This window comes from Micropterus salmoides, unplaced genomic scaffold, assembly GCF_014851395.1.
Source record: "Micropterus salmoides isolate LMB-PRFRI ecotype aquatic unplaced genomic scaffold, ASM1485139v1 Ms_hic_scaffold_12, whole genome shotgun sequence".
Taxonomy (NCBI): domain Eukaryota; kingdom Metazoa; phylum Chordata; class Actinopteri; order Centrarchiformes; family Centrarchidae; genus Micropterus; species Micropterus salmoides.
The window spans coordinates 20,614,285-20,639,808 of record NW_024040263.1 but is presented as its reverse complement, the minus strand read 5'-3'; the positions used below and the strand labels follow the sequence as shown (position 1 = coordinate 20,639,808).

The following is a 25,524-nucleotide window of genomic DNA, read 5'->3' as shown; positions in this document are numbered from 1 at the left end:
CAAGTGAATAATGTATAGCTCCCACTTAAGGCCTTATTAATTGATACATTAAATTTGGTTCATCACCCTACAAACTGAATGGCTTCTCATCCTCGGCTTAAGTATCTCTTCAGGTCCACCTTTTTTGAATGACCACTCTATAAGTCAAAATATTGATGCCTCGACCGTCACCTTTCTCACTGAGCAACTGCTCATCAATCTTTGGACTCTTACTGGTTATACTGGCACCCTTGACTGTATTACCAGTGATTTAATGTTCTGTCCATTAAAACTGACTCAATAGCTCATCTGGTTGTCAAGGACTGAAGCACAAATGGCGCACGGCCATAGAACCTGTACACTGTGATGCTTACTATGACAACTTACAAAAAAAATGTTAACAGACAGAAAAACTTGAAACCACATTGAGCACATTAAATCCAAATTACAACCATTGTTTCTTTTTCACAAAGCTGCTCAACTTTCCAATAACTAACCAAAATCAATAACAAACTGTTGCATCAGCTCTTTTTTTCTGACACTCCACATTATTTTTTTCCTCTCTCATTCACCAAAACCCTGAATGCTGTCAAAAACACTGCTACTATAAGCTATAAGCAGAGCCAAGAGATTTTAACACATCAAACTGACCCTGATCTCTCTCTACTCGTCGACTGTAGAAAGATAAACATGACATGACAGAGAAGAATCTTTAAAGCTACACTGTACACCCAGATATTCTTCACTTAACCTGCATCAAAGATTTCCACATGCACATTTTACAATATCTGATTTGTTAACAATCTTTTCATGCATGTTCTCATATTATCAGATAGTGCTCCCCAAAAATACAGAGGTACAGGCCCAGAAGGCCCAGTACACCTGACGGTCATGTAGTTATGGTAGTCACTGGCAAACAACCTATTCTGGTATAAGGACGTGCTGCACATTATATGTGTCATATATCCTGTGAGTGACGTCTTCTGTAAGACACTGGGCACTCACTAATCCAGTAAGAGCATGGAAAAATGATTTAGTTGAGAAAACAGCACGGCTGTCGGCCTCAGTGAGATACACTAATGGAAACAGATAGCATTTAGTTTGGTAAACAGAAGGAGGTAAAATGCATTTAGGAATTCAAGCACAAACAAAGCAATATAACTTGGAGAAATTATCTGGTTTGGAGGTTGTTTTGAAAAAAGTTTACTTGCTAATATAGTACATGCAGGACATGTGTGTGTGTGTGTGTGTGTGTGTGTCTTACCCACGGTTAGCTGACCAGTCAGTTGTCCCTGATCATTCCTAGCATTGACAGTCACATTTCTGTCTGACTGGAGGATCAATGGACTGTCCTAAAGAGAAAGTAAGAGAGAGGAAGATTAAGACAACAGTAAAGTGTATATTTCTCGCACTCAAACTCAAACAAATCCATGTATACTGATATACCTTCACTTTCTATACTCACACATGTCTTCCCTGTGGCCCTTGCCCTCGCCCCTCTGGGCACCAGTCAATACTACATTAACCTGCATCAACCTTCATCGTTCACACTTGACTCCCTCTCTTGTGTCAGTCTGACACACTCTGCATTTCATTTGCATAATCTATTCAAAACAGCATCCTGTCTAAAAGAGTGTCTGGCAACCATGTGTCTCTCTGTGTGTATGTGTGCAAAAAGGCAATTATCGCTCAACCTAAACGAGCTAAATGCAACTGTGGCCCTGACCACTGCTCTCCTCTTTAGAGTCTGATTGGGCCACACGTTGTCCACATTAGTTTACATTCGGTGGATATATGCAATGAATACAAACCCCATATTTGCCATTTCCAAGTTCCAAACTCAATCAAACATCTCACTATCTCTCTCTCTCTCTTGTTCTCTGCCCCCGACTCTGCCCACTTCTCTTACCCTGTACTTCTACTGTGTATATCAGTCTGCATAATCATCCTACTCACATTCTTCACCAACTTTTCCATCTGTTCTCCTTCCCCCTTTCATTTTATCTCTGCAATTACATAATTTTCTTTGTATTCTCTTTCCCTTCACTTCTCTCCCTCTCTCTTTTAATTTGCTTATTTGTTTTCGCGGCATGAAATGAATAGCTCACAGGTGACCCAATTTCTCTGTTGATTTCCCCAAATTAATATCTTGCAGCATTCCGGTCTGAATTCCAAATGAGAATTGTGTTAAAATTGGAAAGTCGTTGATCCGTTGAAATGGAAAAATCCTCTTTTTCCCCCGCTTCCTTCCTTTTCACACTCTCCCTCTCTCATGCCCCCCACCCCTCTCTGTTTTGCTATTTGTTATTGATAGATATTCATTGTTTTGTTGTCTGCTTACGCGAGTCGAGACCGAATTTCTAATATGTCACAACTGTATGTGCTCTATTTTGGAGAGTCCAGAGACTCCCGGGACGGGCTGATCACAAACACAAACACAAACCACTGCACAAGCGCGAGGGACAAAAACAAGTTATGGACGCACAGAATACACACACACATACACACACACAAAGCATACACACACACAACACAAGCAGTGACAAACACAGATTATGTGTGACTACACATGGGTTACACACACACACACACACACACACACACACAAACACATTCTAGATGTGAACACAGACACAGAAACACACACACACTAATATCCAAATGAGTGCTCAGGTGCAAGTTCATACACACCCCAGCCTCTGTGCATGTATACAAAGACACACACCACCCACTCATACAGAGTCAGGTAACAAATTTGCTAAACAACAAGTGAGTGCTGCACATGGCTTATTGTGCATTGCCTCTCTCATCTGTTATCTAACGCATATGTGCTGGATTAATTATTTTCAACGGGGCGTGTGATAGGCTTCACTATATTATCTTTCCACTCCGTTTAAAGCGATGGGCGCTTTGTAAAGCATGACAGATATAATGTGCTTTGAATCATTCTAGCTCAATGGGTAGTGTGCATGAACAGGCCTGATTCCATTCACTTAGTGCAGGACATTTAGAAGTGCGTCCATAGATGGACAGTCTTATTTAATTAAGCAATCATATGCAAATGCATGGGGGGGGGGGGGGGGGGGGGGCTGCATATTACATAGCCGCTAATGTCTATTTACACAACAGGTGATTAAAGCCAAACAATCAGATTGGTGGTGCTTGTGTGAAACGTAGGAGCAGGTAACAATAATATGTTGTCCTTGATGTGAAAATTGTGAATTCTACCTAGAGGCTATCCACAGTTCACACCATCAAGAGCAAAATCACCTTGGTTAACAATTTTCATATATGTAGGCCTAACATGTTCTAAACATTCCAACGGCCCACCCCCGCTCACACCTGAAGCACCGCAGCGCGTCCCAGAAGCAGCTCTCCGCTCCGCTGCGCGAAGAATCTATTTTTTCACGGAAGACGCGTCAAGCAGCACCGAGCAGATGAGCCGGGCAGGAAGTCAGACACAGAAACAGCAAAGACAATCCGGTCGATTTTCAAAATAAAATACCTTGTGCCGACTCCCGATCGTATAGCAACAATAAATACAGTTAAAACAGACCAAAAAAAGAAACAGTTTAACTATGTAGCCTTCTTAACCACGGTAGAAGCACAAAAATCAAGGACAACTTACTAAATCAACAAAATTTCAATTAACAATGTGGGGCAGGCTAAACGCTCCACTGCTGAAACGCTACCAGTGTGAGTTGAGGCAGGGCTGAGGACGGTTCAAAACCGTGGCGCAGCCGTAACTCGGCGCACACGCCGCCTGTGTGAGTCTGGGGTTAGACACTGCAGAGTGTTATCTTCCAGAGAAGCCCAAAACCTTGCATATACTCTAAATGGTTCAAGAACTACATTCAATTTACTTTGGATATGCCTTGAACTTGCGTCTTGCATGAATTTTACAGGAATGTTAAGAGGTATATATGTCTCCACACAAAACCACTGTGAAATTGACTGTGCCTGTGCTTTTTTACACTAATTTTGCCAGGCAATAACCTGATGAAATCCATTCAGACATTGCACATACTCAAGTGTCTCAAAAAGTTATGTGGACAGCTTGTATGGCGCACACTCTGCATCAATCAATAGACACTGCACAAATGTTCAAGACTTGTTCACACAATTAGATGAATGGGCTATAGACACTAGCTTCATATAATTAATAAAAACCCATATGTACACCTACAATATGAAAACTGTATGTATATACCTGGTATAGTTTGACGAACACATTTACACACAATACACATTTATCCCTATACATATTTGGCTCCTTTTTGTCTATCAGTTCTGTTTAATTCCATGTATAAATGCAAAACAAACAACATGCCTAATGTATTGAAATAAAACTCACGACACTATATTGCTGTATATATTTGATGTGTTGAGAGCGTATTCAGCTAGTTGTCATTAAAGGTTCGTTTCTCTCCATGAAAGCCTTTTTTTAAAGCTCTGATCTTTAGCGAGGTTTGCATGATATTTGATGATTGATGTTTTCTCATTTCAGTGTGAGCTTGATGTTGGCCATGTTTTTAGAGTTAAACTGAAAAGTTTTTTACACTGCATAATGGTTATTGTTTAATTTTTTTGATATTAATCGGGTGATACATCTACAAAATCTGATGTTAGAAATTCAGTCGGTGTTTGAATTATAATAGACTTTGGGAAGTGTGTGCTTGTGTGTGTGTATGTGTGTACGTTTGTGTGCATGTGTGTGTGGGCAAAGCATGTTCTAGGTGTCTAGTTTTCTTGCTATTTGCACTGAAATTGCATATATTATTGATACATGACAATATGGCACTACCACTTTTTGATGCCAGTTTCAGACTAGAGCTGAACACATGCAAATACAGACGCTCTTATCTTGACTGCCAAAGCTCGCTGTGGCCAATTGGCAACCGCCTCACAATGATTACAGATTCCACCTCAGATAAGTCTCAACACCATCTAACGCCACGTTCACACACAATAATTATGCATAAGCGCACTGATTAAACAATACAATATGAAAGCTCCCTACAGCAATTGCACATAAAACACATCACATATTTCTACGTCAGCTAGCCTACGTTATATGCAGTACGGTGTTATAATAATTCAAGTCCACAGACAGAAATAACCTTGGGCAGTGTAGTCACATATTTAACACAAGCCCATTTCGAATTTTAAAGAAAACAATTCAAGTTTAACAATGGAATAATGAGGAGCAACAGTAAACTACATTCAAAAGAGACAAAGGCTAATTTGTCAAGATATGGGATACAACTAACTAACTAACTAACTAGATTAGTGGTCCAAATTTGCTATTGCAGAATGAAGTAGTAGTAGTAGATTTTAAGGCAGGAGTTTGCTCCAAAAGAACTATTTTGTGTGACGTCGAAAGTGTTTACAGCTGTTCCAAAAGGCCACAGTCATAGACAGGGTGTAGAGCTGGCACTTTGTTGTAGAGAAATTTACAAGAAACAAATCCCTGGATATGTAAAATGTATGTGGTAACAGCAGTAGTGCTGGTAGCACCAGTGGATAATCATATCAATCAATCAATAAATCAATCAATGAATAAATATGGTTTGGTGAGCCGATGCATTTCCTCACATGCACCATGCATCATTTGTGATGTTTACTTCATGCTCGGTTTTACTTCTCTGTTTATCTCCCTCTCCCGCTCTCTGCATTGTCCCACTTGCTTTTGTGTTGAGTGTCCCCCTCATAAATCTCTCCTCATTGTGTAAAATGTGCACAGAGGCACAAAATAAAATACACTAAAGGCACACACCTTATGCTCTCTCGTGTGAGCTGACACAACATACAAAACTGCGCCATTAATTCAGTTAATAGTTTAATTTCACTTTGATTATGAACATAGGCACGGAGCATGTCAGCCTGAGGTAGCCAGTGTAATTAGTCAGGTAAGCTGTGGACTGGTGGCTCATCATCACAGCCTCCAGCCACAAATTACAGATGGGTCCTAATAACAGCTTTCAGCTCGCCTGTCGGACTGGCTGTCTGACTTGCCAGCCTAAACAGCTCTGGACTCAAGGTCCATAAATGATGTGATTGGTTATTTGTGTTTAGTCATCGTTCTGATAAGAGCTTTCAGCTCTCCTGTCTCTTATGGTCTTTCTCACTCACTGTCTAACTTCATATGGTATTCATCTCAACAGGAATGTACTCAAGCCTCATACAAGATACATTTGATTGATTCATCTTTGCAATCAGCCTAATAACAGCTTTTAGCTCTCCTGACTCTGTCTCACTGACTGACTGTCTGTCTCTCTATCTAAAAGGCTATGGACGTGCGGTTAACAAGGGATACTTTTGGCTGTCAATCCAATAAAAAGCTTTCAGCTATCTTGTCTCTCTGACAGTCCAAAAACCACCATCTCATCAGCCAGTGTACCTGTCTAATGGCCATTCAGTCTGACTCTGTGGTTAGAGTCAGATTTTTCCAAGTCAAATTGGAAATCAAATATGTAACTAAGCAATGTACTATTATGGTTGTGTTGAGTGTTTCTGCGAGCACTACCAAACAATTTTCCCCCAAACCAAAGTACATATTCTAAGTTTTTAAATGATGGAATAAACACATTTTTTTCCAAACCTTCTCTCAGAAACCTGAAAACACAAAATAAAGAGTAGGTTGTTTACATTCTCTGTGCTTGTTTACCCCTCTCTAAACAGAGATTTTGAATATGTGTTTCTGGCCATCTAACGTAAGTCTAAGATTCACCTTCAGTTCACCTGCTGTCTGTCTGCTGTTTGAGCAGGTAGTGTACAGTTGTTTCATCATGGCGTTTTCGCTACAGCTGCCTTGTTTAGCCGAAAATGACATCATGAGATCGTTGAGAGTGAGACAACATAGTAAAGATGGAGGACAGATAGAAAAACAGTGAGCTGAAAGTCACTATAAAGCTCCATAAAAGCTGATGGGACTGCAGTTTCAGGTGATAATTCTCTGTATTGTGCATCACTAAGAACAACCCGTTACACACTGTCACATTGTTTTCACATTTGTTATTGATACATTATTATCAAAATATCAATTATAGGCACCTTAAGTCTCCACAAGCACATTTTCATATTGCTACCTGAAAAGAGGGAAATCTAGACGTTGCAGCCCAAGCTCTTATACTGCATACTGATGCATAGACTTCAATAAAAAGCCATGGTCCTTATTCAAAAGATATATTGCAATTTAAACTGCAGGCTCTTTGAAAGAGGATAACACTCTTAATTTAAGTGAGCAGTAGACCTTTGGAAACCTTATATATAGTATCTAAATATGTTCATTCATCTGTATTTCTTTTTTTCTGTATTAACTTCTGAAGATCCCCACTGTTATAGATCATTAGCTGTTACTAGGAAGGTGCAGTGAACAATAACGACAAGACAGATATGACAGAGTAATAGTGATAAGAAATGTTCTAGAGAAAAATGGTGAATGAGCTAGAGTGGAGGAGTTAAGACAGACATGGGCAGTTTAAATGTACAAGGACTTAGTATATAGCCAAAGCTAAAACAGAATACCAATCAAACAGTGTGTGATAAAGTGCCTGTGGTGTCCCTCCATTCCTCTTTCAACTTTAATTCAGCTAATTAGCAAGGACTATTAAATAAGTGATGTGTTTGTTGGTGTGCGGTGCTAATTTGTTGTTTTCATTCCCCACGGCCATGTAACAACAGAAAATAAACCAGGGTTGCTCACAAGCTTGCTCTCTTGGGTACTTGGATTTAATATGTTCATGGCTCTTGATGTGCATTCAGGGGCCTTATCATCTATTTAACATGTCATCAGCATCCTGTACAAGCCTTGCGTCAACAGATCAATTAAACAATTTAAATCTGAGTGATAGATGGCCAGTCAAGACATGTCAGATCATTGTGTGTGTGCGTGTAGGTGTGTGTGTGTATGCAGACTGTGTGAATGTGAAGGCCTCAAGCCTAAGATTGAAGGCCAGAGCCTTCTGTAAATTACTGCAATTATTTTAGCCCGCTGTGTCAGAAACATTAAACAATCATGCTGCTTGATGGAAGTGCTGGCTATAGTCTATTCATGGTTTCTTTACAAAATCATTTTAAATGGAGCTGTATCGAACTGGCATGTATAATTATGCAATTAAAATCATTTGAAAGCCATCTTTACACAAATCTACACTCATATTCTAATATCCCCGTCTCCAAAGTGTCACAGTCCATGTAAAACCTTATCAAAACTTTTATTAATTTATGTTGGCTCTCATTGGCTGCTGCTGGAAACCATGGCTCTGGCAAGCTGAGCTGGAGCTGGAGAACAGGCATGCAGATTGTTGGCTTAAAAGGTATGAGCAAGGGTGTCAGGTACCTATTGCATAGAAATCTTTTATTTGCTTTATAAAGGTAGGGTTGGGTTGGGTTTTAATCCAATTGCCTAATTATGAGTCTCAGCTTTTTACTGTGCTTCTGGTGGGGGATTCCTCTAGTAACTATTTCTGGTTCATTTGTTAATGAATGATCATGTAAATAAACTAGACTTGATTTCACCTCTAATCAGGCAGCTGGGTTGGGACATGGGGTAACCAATCAAAATCTTAGGCAGACATGAACAAATGAGGTAACAGTGTTACCTGTCAGTCTTGACTGTTACAGTTAAGACTGTTAAGATCAGGAAGTTTGTTTCTTTGGGAGGATTATCTCAGGGCTCTGCTGAGCTCTGAATCCAGATAACTGTGAAAAGTAACAAGGAACATTATCTGTAGTAAAACAGAGATGTCGCACATTATTGCACTGATGTGAAAGTATTGATAGCTTCACATGCTGCTTTAACACATGTTTCATTTACATGTTCATGTGTTAAAGCAGTATTTTTTGCCAGCTAGCTTCCAGAAACTCGTTTTTTGGCAACAGCCAGGAGGAAAGTATGGTCCTTCAACAACATCTCAGATAATCAGAGGTGTGACAAGCCTGTCTTCAGGCATATCCAAATTCATCATCAACATTCAACATCGTTCATTTTGTTGTGACACTGTTGTCACACTGACACACGTCACTTATACACAACAGTTTCAGTTGCTAAGGAATCTAAATACTAATGTCCAACAGAGCTCTGCATTTAAGGAAATGAGACACAACAAAGAGAGAGAGAGGTACGCCTATAGTGCCTTTAAAAATAGATTCAGTTATTATTACAGCACAGTAAGCTTCTACATCACCACAATAAGCACAGGTGTGTGCTATTTGCAAGTCTCCAGACACCAACCTAAAGCAATTTAAACCATTTATCCAGCTTTGCCTCTAGATGAAATATAATATGCTGTCTTTTTGTAAATTTCCGGAAATCTCTTCGTGATTCAACTAAAGATTCATAACCTTGCACTCTAGCATTGTAAAATCCTGCAGAGACCTTCTAGCTCAAATGTTTGACTTTACTGTAATTCAACATAATTTCCACCAAAAGGAAACAATATCCCAATTTTGCAGTAAAACCACATCAATAAACTTAACCATGTTTTTAAAAAAAATGGGCATTAGTTGTATAAATTGCTGCTTTTATTCCTATTCCTGAAAAGTTGAGATGCAGGTCTTAGGCAAAACACTGACAAATCTTTTAATGGGTGTTCTAGTACTGTGTATTGGAGTTACAGGCTCCACTGCGCCACCAAGCGGCAATGCTCGTTCTGCCATACGGATACCCGAAGAATAGATTGTTCTGTATCAGAGGGGAAAACGGATACAGAAAGATAGACAGGGTGAGAGAGGTTGATAGAGGGGAAGGACATAGGAAAAGGGGCGCAGAGAGGGAGAGTTGGAGAGTGGGAACGAGAAGTAGAGGTAAGCAGGGACCTCCCGGCTACAGGCTTGCAGAGCGATAAATCTTGAAACGAGTAGAGAGAAAAAAAGGAGGGAGAGAGAGATAGAGATGGAAGGCAGAGGAGGGTAAACCTCAGAGCATTTGTTTTGGAGATAGACACACCAAATAGATTTATAAACAGAAGCCGCTACGTCAGCCCTCTACTTTCTGCTTCTCGACCATAATGTATGGTGCTCAAGGGACCAGTCAACAAAGTCACACAGCTTGCGGAAAAAATGCCAGCTAGGAAGAAATACTAGAGGAGATTGAAGTTGGATGAAGCGCTTTTGTGATTTGTGCACCACATATTGGAGGTTGTTAATGTCATATATCTATTCCAATGTGTAATTCAGGTTGTCCTGAAAAGGTTGAAATATATACACAAAATATGTATACTTTCCCTATGTGCATCAGATCTTTGTAAATCTGTGATTTCTGCATGGTTGACTGATATAGGATGTGGCTGCTCCCACCAAATGATTTGATTTGCCTTGTTCTCCCCATCATCTGAACATACAGTAAATGAAGTATATGAAAGAGATTCTTTAAATACAATAAATCTGTGGTGAATGGAGCATTTTGCTGTAGCCACTGGTAAAACAAAAACAAAACATGTATTTCATATTCCAGAGATTTGCAAAAACCATCCTGCAAGTGAGGTTTTACAAATGATACCTTCCAACCTGAGGGCTTAGAGATAAAATACATCTGAGGGATTTTTACGTAACATTTCAGATTAGAGCGCTGAATACATTTTCATATAATGGTCTTAAGCACACAATCTGAGGATACTGTTGTGGCATTAGTCAAAGATTTTTGTGAGAATTTCGGCAGAGGCTGAACAAAACCTGTGGGGAAATGATAAGATAAGAACTAGTAGGGAAAAAAAGAGAGAGAGGGAGAGACAACTATGTACATGCTATCAACTGCATACAACTTTATTTAACTCCCACCTAGTAGTCATTTCTCCTTTTTTGTTTACTTTCCTGCAGACTCACTTAATAATGCATGTTGGAGTGGCATAGGTTGGTGTTCACGGAAGGACAGCTGCAGTATTTGCTGGGATGCTTTTGTTTTATACCAAACCCAAAATGTTGTCTCTCATTCTATGCAGGGGCGGAAGGAAGGAATATATATCCTTGAGAAATTGCTAGTCCATTGCAGGAATAAAGCACAACAGTCTCACGTTCACATTTACAGACAGCTTATTATGGACAAGTCTGCATCAGGTTGAAACCCACACAGACACGGTGCGAGCATGAACACTTCTCACAGCAGGGATCCAGCTGGCTAACAGGTTTAAACCTTCAGCACTTTCTTGCTGTGAGGCAACAGTGCTCACTACTGAGCCACTGACCCACATCTAAACAAACATTAAATAAAAAAATAGTCAGTAATCATTCTTTTTCAGTCTTCAGTGTTTGTCTAAGTGGACATCACTAATCATAAACACCAGCTTTTGTATGGATACCTTACTGACGCCAATATTTAAGTGTAAATTGACCGCTACATTAACCGCTACATGGGTACACAGAGCAAATCTAGCAATGAAATGTGGCTCAGTGTGTGCAGTGTAAATGCACGCCATGAACATCATGCAGCCATAACAGCTGTGTCTGTTTTAAACTTGCATGGAGGAAAAGTGGGATCTATAGTGTTGTTATGGAAATGACGCAGTCAGATGTTGATTGGAGAGACTACAATATGAACCAGCAGAACTAATCCATTATGTAAAACATATGTGCAGGCATGTACGCTTCCAAACAAGATACTACATCCAATATTCTGCAGAGCACATACTCACACTCAGGGTCAATACCCTTAAACATACATCATCATTAAGTATGCAGTTTGTTAACAAGAATAAGGAACTAGATACGTAAATCTCATTTAAACACACACACACACACATGCAGCACAGAGCAACCATATCTACATGTCTATGGCTGGCTACATTGCGGCCATATTTGTCCCCATAGAAGCAAATCTTCTCTCAAGTTTTGTGTCCTGTGGCATGGTTGAGGAGAGGAGAAGAGACAAGATAAGTGGAGAGGACAGAGGAGGAGAGCAGAGCAGAGCAGATAAAGTTGCAATGTTCCATTTGCCATGAAATATTCCCCTGTGGTACAAATACTTGAGGTGAAAGACAAATACGTTAACTCTGGAGAAGTTTGTGTGTGTGGATGGAGACTGCCCTGTGTCTGAGACAATGTGTGTATGTAATGTATGTCAACAAATAGTTGACTTTGTTCGCCTGTATGTGTCTCAATGTATATGGGCTTGTGCTTGTGTGTGTGTGTGTGTGTGTGTGTGTGTGTGTGTGTGTGTGTGTGTGTATTTATGCCTGCCCACGCAGACATGTCTTGCTGTTAATAGACTATTGATCAAGGTCCAGACCTGTTCTGGCTGACACACACACACAAACACACAAACACTGACTTGCAGTCTCCTGAATACTGTAACTGAGAACAACTTACTGACAACTACTTTCAAAATTTGTTTCTTTCTTTTAAATTCACAACATGACTGGTGTTCTGTTGCTTTCATTGGCACATCTGATGATCTTTGAGACGGGTGCTGCTGAGTCATGGATTCCAAATAGCAATCTTTGGAATGATATAATTTATTTCAAAATTTATTTAACATCTGATACAGCTCCTTATAGTATATGTTTTATTGCTCCCCCTCTCTTTCTTCTTGTAGTTTCCTTGCTGTCTCTGTTCCATCCAATTCCCCCGGGAATCATAACAGATCCTTTTTCATTTGTACTGAACCCACAGGTATATGGGAGCTTGTGTGTGTAATGTATGTGTGTGTTTAAAGCCCATTTTCCCTTTAATGGCTATACAGACTCTTCTCTTTAACCCTGTCACCTCTACAAAGTCTGGACAATCCATTCCATCAAAGCAAGACAGATCAGATAGCTATGAAAGCTGGCACAGATAAATAACACTTACATTACTGGTCTATTACTAGCCTAAAGGCTGCAGGTGCCAGCGCTAATCTAGATCACAGTTACCCATTGCTGGGGGAAATATAACCCAAGAATGCACTAGCTTATCCTTTGCCTCACGGTTATCGGTTTCAAACCTGATCACAGACAGTGCAGGAATTTTAAAAAAGTGAAATAGGGAAGTAAATAATAATGGAATTGACAAGGACATAGTTATTAATGTATGGAGAAGAGAGAGTGTGACATACTGAGTACCTAAATGCATCAACATGTGCTACGTTCCAAGTGACCAGTCAATTAAATATATATATCTCTCTCTCCTCTCCACTCTTACTTATGTGTCTTTTATCCAGCTCAGGCTCACCAGCTTGTTATCCTATAGCTTTTGAATAATGTATTCTGGGCCTCTCTCTCTCCCCCCAAAGGAGCAGGGTTGGAAGGGATGTGGCTGCTTCAAACTGAATACTCCAATTCACTGGGGGCTTGAGGCTGGTGGGAGTATTCATGTTCTTATTTTCTATAAAGACCCAATCCTGTTAAATAGTACAAGAAAAATAATGCTGTGCAATTCTTTCTCTCTTCAGAAATACTGTGAAGAGGGACTTGGGCAGATATTTCAGAACTTTTTTCAGATGAGCTAAAAGTTTTAGTGTTTGTCTTCCCGGATTCTTGAGAATTTATGCTATGCCAAAAACTAATCAAGTGCAACAATTAGCTCTTTTGCTGTGGAACGTTAAATCACTAAGCTTGTTTAGCCATGAACATTTTGTGCAATTTTATCACTCTTTGCATGAATAAAATAAAGGGAGGAAAATAATTGTTTTTTCAAACCTCATCTTTAACATTCTTTAGTGGGGCGACCTTAGTGTTTGCATTTGGTTCCCGATCTGAGGCTTTTATCAAAGCTCCTCAGGGTCTTTCTGGTTCATTTTCTAGCAATTAAGTATATCTTGTGGTTGTTAATATCTCGTTGCTATGACAGGGATTTCCTAATATTGCCATCTCTGCAGAGCTCTCAGCCATGTTATGAAATCCCCAGTCGAATAGCTGCCTTCATAATTACTGGGAATGGTTTACAAGGGTGGGACATGAGAGAGATGAAGTGGATTCTCTTGATGGCGAAACATTGCATAAAATGGGGCATACAGTAGGAATGCTTGACAAAGATGGGCAACAACAGCAACTACAATAGGAGAGATACAAGAGTAGGCTAGAATTGGTTTTCAAGCATAAAAAGTAGTACATTATTGAAATAGCTTCCGGTGAAAACAACGAACTGATGTTATTTGAAGTTGGAACAGCAGTCAGAAGACAAGAGCATACAATAAGCGACTTACTTTCTCCAAATGACAAAGCAAAGGATTTAAAACATGTGTCACACAACATTAAACCTGTAGTAAGTGTTTTTTTCTGGCCACTTGGTGGCAGCGCAAAACACATCCAGCAGTTACAAAGGAACATTTTTACATTCATTTGAAGTTGTGTTTCACCTGATGAAAGTAACTCCAAAATTTGTATATATATAAATATTCTCCTTTTAGCTCTGTTTTTGGGGTTAATACCAAGTCTGTAGGGAGAAATCTGGCTCTTTAGCTGCTATATGCTCCACTATATCCACCATTTAGCCACTAAGTTGGTCTGTCTGCTGTTTGGTGCTGAGCAGGTAGTGTACAGTGGGTTTTTAGAATATTTTCGCTAAAAACTGCTTCTATCTGCAACCGGAAATGATGCTATGGGAGCAGTGAGAGTGAAGCAAAACAGTAAAGTTGTGGGCTGGAAGACTTAACAATGAGCTATCCAGGGGAGCTGCAGATTCAGGCAATAATTCTCCATAGGTTTGTCATTACAAGCGACCCCTTTCACTTCGTCACATTGTGATGAAGTCACTATGATTGTCACTATGGCAGAGAGGTGATGACTGGTTTCCAATGTTGGAACAAGGACGAAAATGCTGTAACTGGGATCCAGTGGTAAGAAAGTTGAAACAGGACAAACTAGAAATGATTTTGAAGTTGAGACTTTTGAAAGATGCAACACTAGTTGTAAGAAGTAAACAGTGTCCAGTGATTGGACCAGGATGGGAAAGTAAAAGCATGTGGACATGTGATTTTTTTCTAAGATTGAAGTACACTTCTTTCATCTCTCTCTTTCTGACATTTTTCTTTTTCCTTGATCTCTCATTCAAGTGTCTTCTCTTCAATTAGTTTGCAGCGCTCAGTTTTTCAGGCAACTGAAGATCCCTCGCTTATTTACATTCTTGTTATATCACACTTTGATCTTCATCCAGTGCTTGGTCCTTAATCTTAGTTCCCTCTGCTGTGTTACTCACTTCTTGCTTTACGTCTACATGTATGTACTCCCTCTGAAAGATCTGTACAGGGCTGTCATTCAGTCCTTTTTTAAAGTATGATATCAGAAAAGTTCTGAAATGTGGATCACATTTTCAGTCTGAACTATGCTGTCAGATCTATCAGGATGGCTGGATAGTGGATATTCACGATAATTTGGTATTTAGTATTTCTGTTACTGAGAATTCCAACAGGGGGACCTGCAACAATTCGCTTTATATGCGAACAGTTGGACTTTGTGTGGTCTTGTGATTTCACATCCTCTCTATCCCTCTCTTGCCTTTCTCCTCTCTCTTTTTTTAGGACTCCCCGTCACTTTTGGTTCATGGCTCCTGTCAATGTTTCATCCACTGTACTTTGATCTGGGTCTTTATCCTCCTGGAGACTCAGCCAGTGTTTTCTCTGTCTTTCTCCACAGCTGTTTTTGCATTGTGTGTTATTAATGACAAACTGCAGCACTCACATCAGATCTCTTCTAACTCTATGTGAATTTTATTTCATTGGCTTTGCCTCTTATATGTGCTGGGTTTGCTGGATTTAACTTTATTCTTATCACCTTCAACATAATATTTTGCAGTAATAGACTCACTTATTATTTGTGTATGAAGTATTTAGTTGAATATTGTTATAAAAAAAACCTATTATTAATATTTTGTTTCTTGTTACTTATTATTTGCAGATTAAATGGTTTTGATTGCATCTTGAAATTCTGTATATTAACACTGCAATTCTACTTTTGTTCATTAACATCTTTTGCATGTCTGTCCTGAAAGAGGGTCTTGTATGCTGCAAATATTGTAAAGCCCTCGGGAACAGACTTGTGATTTAAGGCTATATAAATGAACTGACTGACTGATCTGAATTGTGTAGTGAACAACGGTATGGATTTGTGCATTTTATATTGAATAAATTTGGAGCTACTCTAAATTCCTTTCTCCTCCCCAGAGAAGAAGGGGGAGGGGTCAAAGTTGCTTTCTCTAAGTGCTAGCCCCACCATAAAACTGGCACCTTTTTGATTCCGAAGCTGATAACGCGGGGCCTGACTGTTAAACTGACAAAGGGACACGAACCAGCCATTGGCATTTCCCTGAACAGCCTATCAAAACTGGCCCCCCCACACATGTTTCCGTGGCAACTGACTTTGCTCTTTCTTTATTATCCCATCAAAGGGATACTCCTTGTCTCACCTAGGTGTGACACAATCCAGGACAGCCGAACTTTCAATGTAAAAGGGACTGCAGTCCCCAAAGACTCAAAGCATTTAAGTTTAATTAAATCTTTAGTTACTTGATTACGTTTGCTTCTATTTGAGTAGTTATGTTAACTGTTGTTGCTATCCGTTGTTATTAGTGCTGAAAAGAAAGTTACTTGTGCAATGTTTTTATTTTCAGCAAGACACTCCTTCATCTAATGTAATCCAAGCTTTCCTCATGTAACCTGAGCTCCCCCAAGTGGACGAAATAAGTATTACATGCCCTCGTCGGAAATGCCGTTAAATGTATAAATATCCTGACCAATAATGTGACAATTGTTTCCTGTTACCAAATGCTTACAACAGTACAACCGTTCGACCATTGAGGTTCCATTGAGATTGTGGAAAATATTTGATTATAATACGTGCAAATAGATTTCTTTTTAGACATTAAGATTAGAAAGGCAGTCCCATGGGAAACCTGAGACGCCCCCTGGGGAACCACGCCCCAGGCAACAAAAGAGCGACACGCGACCTTTCTCTTCTCTTCTCTTCGCTGTTGGCTCTCTTCCACTCTGCTCGGCTCCCTGGACGCTTCGGCACGCGTTTGGCGTGCCTCGCCAGGCAGCGCCCTCAGACTCAGCCAGCGAGACCGGCCTTTTGTTCGCTTGAAGCTACACACCTGAAGTGCCGCGACATCGATCTGCCTTCAGTTTGTTTTATTTTCTTTATTTCTTTTGTTTGTTAAAGTTATCAGTCCGTTAAGTTACACTGGACTAATTCAGGAACGACCAAGTTCCATTTTAAGCCTTTTTCGTCGAACCAACTTCACCAAGGTCAGACCAAGCCACGTGGTCTCGCCAGCTACAACGAAGGAAACCCGAAAACAGCCGAATTGCCAGACGGAGGAGGCGTTTTCAATCAGACACGGAAAACCCCGGAGAATCCCTAGCAAAAAGCCAGGATCGGGCAGCTAGCGTGGGACCCGTGCAACAGGCCAAAAACAGGCTGTCGACAAGCAGTAAGACTAACACACGTTCTGTGATGTCCATTTTAACTCCTAAATTATAGCATTAGTTTACTTTAATTAGCTCTTCTATGCCGTATGAGTCAAATGCTTCCCACAAACGAACCTCCAGGCTCATTGTTCAGCAAATGTTTATGTTCCCTGTATCCAACCATCTTTTTATCACCTTAGTTAGAGAATAAATTCACTGTAATATAATCAAGAGCTGTGTGTGTTGCCTATTTCTAGTTCCTGCCAAGAGAATTGACCCTTTAGATATGAGACTGACTGACTGATTTAAGATAATTGAGCGATTATTAACTAACTGATCACTAGTAATAATTGTATAATTATTAAAACTACCTAGAGGTCCGGAGACTCTAGGATTATAACAACTCCGGTGGTGCCCTGAAACGAGGAAAATTTTGATTTTATGAATATTAGTTCATAATTGGGTATCAATTCTCATAAATTTATTAAATTGCATGACTAAAATTTAGGTCTGCTACAATTGAATTGACAGTTCAGAGGAGCACAATTGGTGCATTTGTCCCAGATGTTAGCGGTAGCTGTTAATACCCAAACAAACCATGGGGGATTGTTGTAGAGGAGCTCCATCAACAATCTAAATTTGCTACATGCCATAATGCATTTGGACATCACATCTATGGCTCTGGATTTAAATTTCAATTATTCCCCTGCATGTTGTGATTTCAGGATACTGGTTTAAAGTTGTATATGCTGCTGCATAAGGCAGGACCAATGACTGAAGCAACCACCTACCAATTTTAATTTAGGCAGGGGCCTGGAACGCTGGATTTCCCATATATCATCTTTGGAGCAGAACATCATGGAGGCTTCCCATTGTTTTGGTATGATAATTGGCTTTTCTGTTGCACAGTTGTGCCAGGCTCCAACATCTTAAGGGAGAAGAGGATGTTCAGTTATCACCTCAGCTGTGCCAGACTGACATTTGGGTCCAACACTGGGATTATCTCAGTGGCAGATCTATTGCTGTGTAATTGTGCTGCCTCAGAGACAGTGGTGCTCTATGTCAAGGCAACCTTATCATGGTAAAATTATGATTTTGCCAGAAAGAGCACCATGTGACATCAAAAAGGGAAGGCATTTTCTTCATACAGTATCCATGCAAAGAGTCCCATACCTTGATAAGAATAACTCTTAGTCCCTAGTCTGCCAAATCATATGGGCTATTATGGGCCATCATTATCAAGAAAAAGCAAGAAAAACGTTCAGATAGCTACTTCACTTGAATATATAGGTACCTAACTTAATTTTACACACAGAAAAGCACCTAATTATATATTACTGGGATTGACCGGGTTAAATCAGAAGACTGTAGCCACTCAAGGGATTGGATGAGCCTTGGTCAAAAGTAGACAGGCCCATCCTTTTCCCATTTACTGCTCAATTCACTTTTTATTTTCTTCTTTCTGGATGTCTCTGGAGCTCTAATGGTTTCTGCAGGTTTCATCTGATAAAAACAGAAAGAAGTAATAGCTGAATTCATCAAGACTATACCTAATGATTTTGGACACTATGGTTGGATAGTGTTAGATATATGACCACTCCACTCGTCCCACAGACTACAGGTTAGGTGAGCTGCACAAACACTGCTTCATCTCCTAACTGTATATACATAAAAATGGCTATAACCCAAAAGTCCCGACACAGCTGTTGTACACCACATGTAAGCCACCACCAGAGAGGCAGAGTGTTTTACTTAACAAAACTGGAGTGCTGATGTCACAGTACTTTCCTCAAATAATTCACCAGACCTGGAGAACTTCACTATTAGGTCATGTCCATTCAATTTACCTCAGGAGTTCTGCTCTGCAATTATAAATGCATGGGGATACTCATCCCAGGGGATGGCAGGGGACTTGCAGACTCTAATGTAAACAAGGCTAAGCAAAATATTATCAACTACTTCCACTCCGACACACGGTAATGGAACTTTGAACCATTGCTTTTCAACAATTAAAAGGCTCTATCATTCACTTTGACACTGTTCTCTGGTGTGACTTTGTTCTCTGTTTGACTGTATACAACCAGCTCAAGTGTGCAAACCACAACCTGTATAGCTCGGACTTTCAACTGTTAACATTTGCCTCTCATGAACAACATAAGCTGCATTATAGTGGGTTATACTGCAGGAGTGGTTGAGAGGTTGCTATGCCCATTTTAATTCATTTTGTCCTTTGAAAGTGGTTCACACTTGCCATGTATTGTAACTGCTCTGAATCCCAACTGACTCCTTTGTGAAACAGCAAACTCTTGTGCCACCTTTTGAGCATTAAGGGTGTGAGCGTTTTACACTCAAAACATAGGTGATTGGTTGAATTTTCCTTTAGGGAATTTGTGAATTTCACTGGAGACAAGTATTGTAACTGTGAAGGCTTGCCTTTCCAGCTGAGTTAGCATAAGATGTAAGAATTGCCAAAATGTGGATGTTACAACAGAGCAGCAGAAAATGAAACCTGCTTACGTTGCATTCACATTCATGTAAGTGAAATACAACTGATCCACTTACTATTTCTTTCTTTTTCATGCACTTCCTCTCATAACCACACATAGAAAGGAACAGTACAATATGTAATTAAGGCTGAACCACACTGTACCAATGATCTGCACACTGGTAATTAAATCTAATCAGTGTGTGTGTGTGTCTCCTTAGTGCTAGCATGTGTGTCTTTGCGTGTGTGTGTGTGTGTGTGAGTGCCAGTGTGTGCTTAATGTCATAAGGCCAGAGCAGTGTAATGCCACACTCCCGTCCAGTTAATTAATTCAAATGTCCACCCTTAATTAATTTCACACAGTGGATTGTGACCGTTACCCTGGAAACAACCTGTGAATACATAATACTGGCAGGGAAAAAGTGCGTGCTGCGGTGTGTATGAATGCAATGTCAGTGTCAGTTTATTGTATTTTTGGGTGATAGTGGTAGCCTGTTTTCTGCATGAGCACGTCAAACTATATTGCTTAAATGCATGTCAAATAAATACATATAGTATATTTGTTTAAGCACATAGGAGGAATATTTGTGTGAAAGAAAGAGAGAATTGACTGTGTGTGTACTGTACACAAGGTATTTCTTCTGCGAGTACATTTTGTACAGTTTGTCAATTCAGTATGTCTGATTGCACTGTGAGTTGTATTTGCGTATATATGTGTACATTTGTGTTTGAATTTATGATTTAATCCTCATTAGCCATTCAAAGGTGTGTGAACTGTAAGTGTATGTATAGTTATTTGCAGTAAACGCAGATTCTGTGCATTCCCTGTATCAATGCTGTCATCTGCCATGACTACACTTCAGTCACTGTAGAGTGATTTGACCAGCATAGCTGAACAAAGAATCGCTACTATTCAATCTCTACCTACAGAAATAAGTCATAATATTAGAAAAAAATTGTTGTATAATTGAGATTTTACAATAAGTAACTTATTTTCAGAGATTTTAAGATATAGATGTGAAAATGAACAGTCACATCATGTATGAGTCACTGTTTTGTAGTAGTGATGGGAGACCTGGTTTTCTCCAGACGCTTGAGAGAAAGAGCGCATGGCGTTTGAACGTTATTAAGCTTAGTGGACTATATGAAAATGGTATGAAAGGTAGCCAGAATGTATATGTTGTATAGAATATTATGCATATTATTGCTCTGCGTTCTGCTGGTATGCTAGTACTCAGCTCAGACCGACACAGTGATACAACCGTCTGGCAGTCACCTAGGCTCATTTGACACTGTCTCTGGATGAGACAAAGTTTCTGGAACCCAGCTCTGTGCTGCTCTTTATCGAACCAGAGGTGACATAAAGACACGGACCAGTGATGCTGCAGTTCAAACGGAACAGTTACAAGTAAAAACAGTAACTGTAGGCAACAGTATGGACAGTTAGGAGGTACAAAAACATGCACATGTAATCCAGTCCAACTAAATCTAAGCATAACATATGACATGTTACTTCATAAAGAGTAAATTCCGTTCCAAATTAATATATTGCTTCCATCGTGTCCACTTTTTGTCAGGAGGGGCACAAGCGCGTTTTGTGAGGTGAACTCTTTGTCCAATAACTGGGTGTTAAAAATGGCCATGGGTAGTCTTTGTTTTAGTAAACATACTGTTTACCTTTAAGGTTCAGTGTGTTAGATTTAGTGGCATCTAGTGGTGAGGCTGCAAATTGCAACCAACTGTCCAGTAAACCACTGACACCTACACTTTCAAAGAGCGTAGGGCAGCTATGGTGGCTGACACAACACAAAAGATATCGTCTTCTGAGACAGCAGAGAGTAGCCAGTCAAGAAATGAGGTTTCTTTAAATATATATTAAGAAATTATATTTACTTAATTATTCAGTAAAACGATATGTTATTGTGACATGGCCACTGACAGATAACATGGAAAATGTAAGCCAAGAGTGTGTAACATTGTCACTGTTTCTGCACCACAGTCCATTATAAAACACATAATAGATAAAGTTTATACAAGATTTACAACAATTTCTCTAAGGATCCTCACCAAAACTGCCCACCAGGAATAATATCTGGCCCCCGGTCAGATTATGGTACTTTGAAAGCGGCAAAAAATAAAACTTTGATAACTATGCTGAAATAGATCTGAGTCATGACAGCAACAGATACTCACAAAATTACTGCCTCTTTCGTGGTTTTGCCTGCAAAATAAAAGGACAAAAGGCTTGTTTGCTGTAAGGCTTTATTTGGAGTTGAATTGAGAGCTTTTACTTTGAAAAATTCTGAACGACATTAAAACGAGTCAGTTGCCTGCTTGACACACCTCTGAAAGAGCCATCAGAAAAAGTGACACTGGGGAAATGAAAAGGTGTCCGTAGTTTGATGGATGCGGATCAAACACCGAAACACAAACACTGTGGAACATGATGTAATGTGAGCTAGAGAAGCGGCTGCTGCAGAATCCATTTGCCTTCCAGATGTGAGTTCTGTACTTCACCAGCTGAGCTATCTGAACACCATAGAAATGACTGCTGATATTATGTGTTATATTCTCATTCACCATCTAATGGTTGAAAAAATTGCTCCGATGCAAAACTTATTTGTCGACACCTGCATTAATACTACTTACTTCAAACGTACGTATTCAACGTAGGGATGAGCGTCTACACTGCTTGACTTCTACCAGAAGTCGATCAAGAAGAATGTAGTGACGAAACACACTCTGTAGCAGTGTTTGTCCGTTTCCAGCTACTGTAGAAACATGACGGCGCAACATGGCGATGTCCATGGAAGGGGGGACACGCAGTGTATGTAGATAGAAATGACTCATTCTAAGGTAATAAAAACATAATGTTTTATTATATAAGGTCTTTGTACACCACTGAAAACATAGTTATGGATCTTATATTGCATTTCTGTCAATAGATCCTCAGAAATATTACACACTGAACCTTTAAACAGTGATATAGATATGTGAAATGGATGGTGAAATATAAGTTTTAGTTCAGGAGAATACTGAAGCAGGCCCATAAGCTAATTTGAGTTTACGCTAGATTAGCCTTGGCCATACAATGCTATATTTTAAATGTATATTTACATACTCATCATGTTATAAGTTTGAGCCAGTGTAGTTAACATGGATCCCTCTCATGTTAGAGCATACATTCTATATACTTAATTTGACAATGTAATTACACTGAATAAATGTTTTAATACATTTCAGTAAATGCATAGGTCTGGCTGTGGAAAGAAACGTCTCTGCCTTGACTGTCCTTTTACTTAATATAGGCCCTCATTTTCCCACTGATGCTATCACTGACACTAGCTGTGGGCTAAAAGATAAATTTGTCTGTACAAAGCTATCTGCCCGCATGATCATTATGCCAATTACTCCACAGAAACCACGATTGGGGGTGGTGGTATTCAAACTTAAAAATACAGAGAAAACTCAGCTCTACATGCTTTAAGATGACATTCATTTTTGCTTTAAATTGTGTCATATTATAGCTGAAGTCATGGTTGTTACAGAAGGATAGTGCAAACACGGTGCTATGCAGAGCTAAAAGTATAAGCTTGGGTTTAGGTAATAAAGTTGAAAATAAAACTGCACTCAAGAAGAAACCCAGCCAACTATCAATGACCCTGAGTGTGTGTAGTTCGCTAAATCAAATGTTAAAGTGCTGGCACGCAGCTGATGGCCTTGTGCTCAATGGTTACTACTGTCTTTATGCCAGCAATGCGGCATTTATGGATGTGAGGGGATATGCTGCCTAAAGCCAGGGTTAGTTACGAGGATGGGAAGATGTTCAGCAGGGATTGCATTTTTAAAATGAGTTTATTAAGGAAGGCATACCATCTCATGGGCATACTGATGGGGTGGTGTAAGAAAGGAGGAGAAAAAGTCTTAAAAATAAATTATTACATCTTTTTTCCCCTGTTAGTGAAAGTTTAAATAAAAGGAGCTGAATAGCATCATAACAAAATTAACGTATTAAGTAATTAATTATGAATTTTCTGTTACATAAAATTTATCCTGAACGCTTCTGTGGTTGAGAACAGCCCAAGTATAACACATTACGCAGTATGATGCATAGAGAAACCTTGCTGCGTTACATGAATGACACATGGGCTGAAGGTGTTTTATTTACTCTGATGCATGATTCACACTATTAATAAGAATGGAGACGGTCCAGCATATATATGTTGGCCAATGCTTATACATGGAGGGCTTTAAGTTTGGTGTCTGAAACTCTCAAAGGGGGAGAAACAATTTGGCTTGACAAGGCAGTGGCATGCATGTTTTGATGGACTTTGGGTGATGCAATATCCATTTTAATGACAGCATTATCAAAATTCGTAGATTTGACATGGTATGGCATGATGTGCCCTTTTTCTCCAGTCAAGTTTTGTGATGAGGGGATTTGTTGTGGCTTTTAGATGATGTGGCCTCTGAGACAGAAGCTGGATCAAGTGATAGAATGATCTTTTGGAGCAAGGGATTAATATTCTTATTCATTTTGTCTTTTTTCCTTTCTCCCCTTCAGGGCCAATGTGACTTTCATACTCCTGACATTCTGAAAAATGCTGTAAAATGTTAATGGAGACTATTTTTACATGGGTCGCGACCACGTCTGGCACACGCGTACATGCCGGACACTCACACATCGGACACACAGGGATTTTGGACATTTGCCCACGCAGACAATCAAATATGCAGACAGTGTCACACACATACACACCGACATGCTGAACACACCATCGTAAGCTGAATCTTGAACAAAGAAATTATGTCTTCCGGAAAAAATATAAATACTGTAAAAAAAAAAATCCCCACTTCCCCCTGGCCCCGCTAACCTCTGCAAACCTCTCTCAGTGAAACTTTTCTTTCTTCTTCTTTCGATTATCTTAAATTTAACTTCAGTGGCAGCATTGACTTCTTATTTGATATCTTTTTTAATGTTGTAAGGAACATGAAAAAGGCTCTGACATCTGACAAGCACTCTGCATGTGTTTGCTTGGTGGAGCGCTCATCTTCTGACGTTGGCACTTATTATCACAGACAGCGTGTCTAAGTCATTCCTTTCCGCAGGCTGAAGGCTGGAGAAATTCTCATGTAGACAGCACCACCCGCTAAAGGTGACATGCTGTTTAAATCAAATAAACTTTACATTTGTTGGACTTAGAGACGCCACACGTTGAGTGTTCTTTTATGGTAGACTAGTGAGTTACATTTTTTAAGCAATAGAAAAAGAGGAATAATGAAAGACAAAGAAAGCAGCAGCTCACTTTTTAAGCTGGTGAATAGAGATTTGGTGAGATGTAATAAACATCAAATGTCAATGGTAACTTTCTGATAAAAAATGAGTGAACTGGTATCAACACTTCATATTACATGATCCGTGAATGTCCATCAGGTGCAGCAATCTCACGCTCTAGTTCAATAGTAAGAACCAAACCCTTACAAATTCTATTCTTCTTATGAGAGATTTTATTTTGAAAGTCTATTATTTTGAAAATATTATAATACTGCAATGCATCATTGTACAGTAAGGGAGTTCACTATCTTCATTGGCAATATCAATGCCACCAAATGTGCCAAACAACATATCTCTCCGTTGCAATTGTCATTTCAGTAGTAAAGAGGACATCTTGGAATATTATTTTCCCCAAAAACTGATACACTGCCAGTATGCAATACCCCTTAAATTTGCCACTAGAGACTT

The 25,524-nt window shown here is 39.6% G+C and overlaps 1 protein-coding gene across 1 annotated transcript in view; it reads right to left on the bottom strand.

Moving 5' to 3' along the window:
- Window positions 1-25,524, bottom strand: part of LOC119899362 (zeta-sarcoglycan) — a 422,063-nt gene that overhangs the window by 93,528 nt on the left and 303,011 nt on the right. The window contains exon 4 of the mRNA XM_038713897.1: window positions 1,244-1,331. Within this exon, the coding sequence (XP_038569825.1) occupies window positions 1,244-1,331 (88 nt within the window). The remainder of the gene's footprint in view (window positions 1-1,243; window positions 1,332-25,524) is intronic.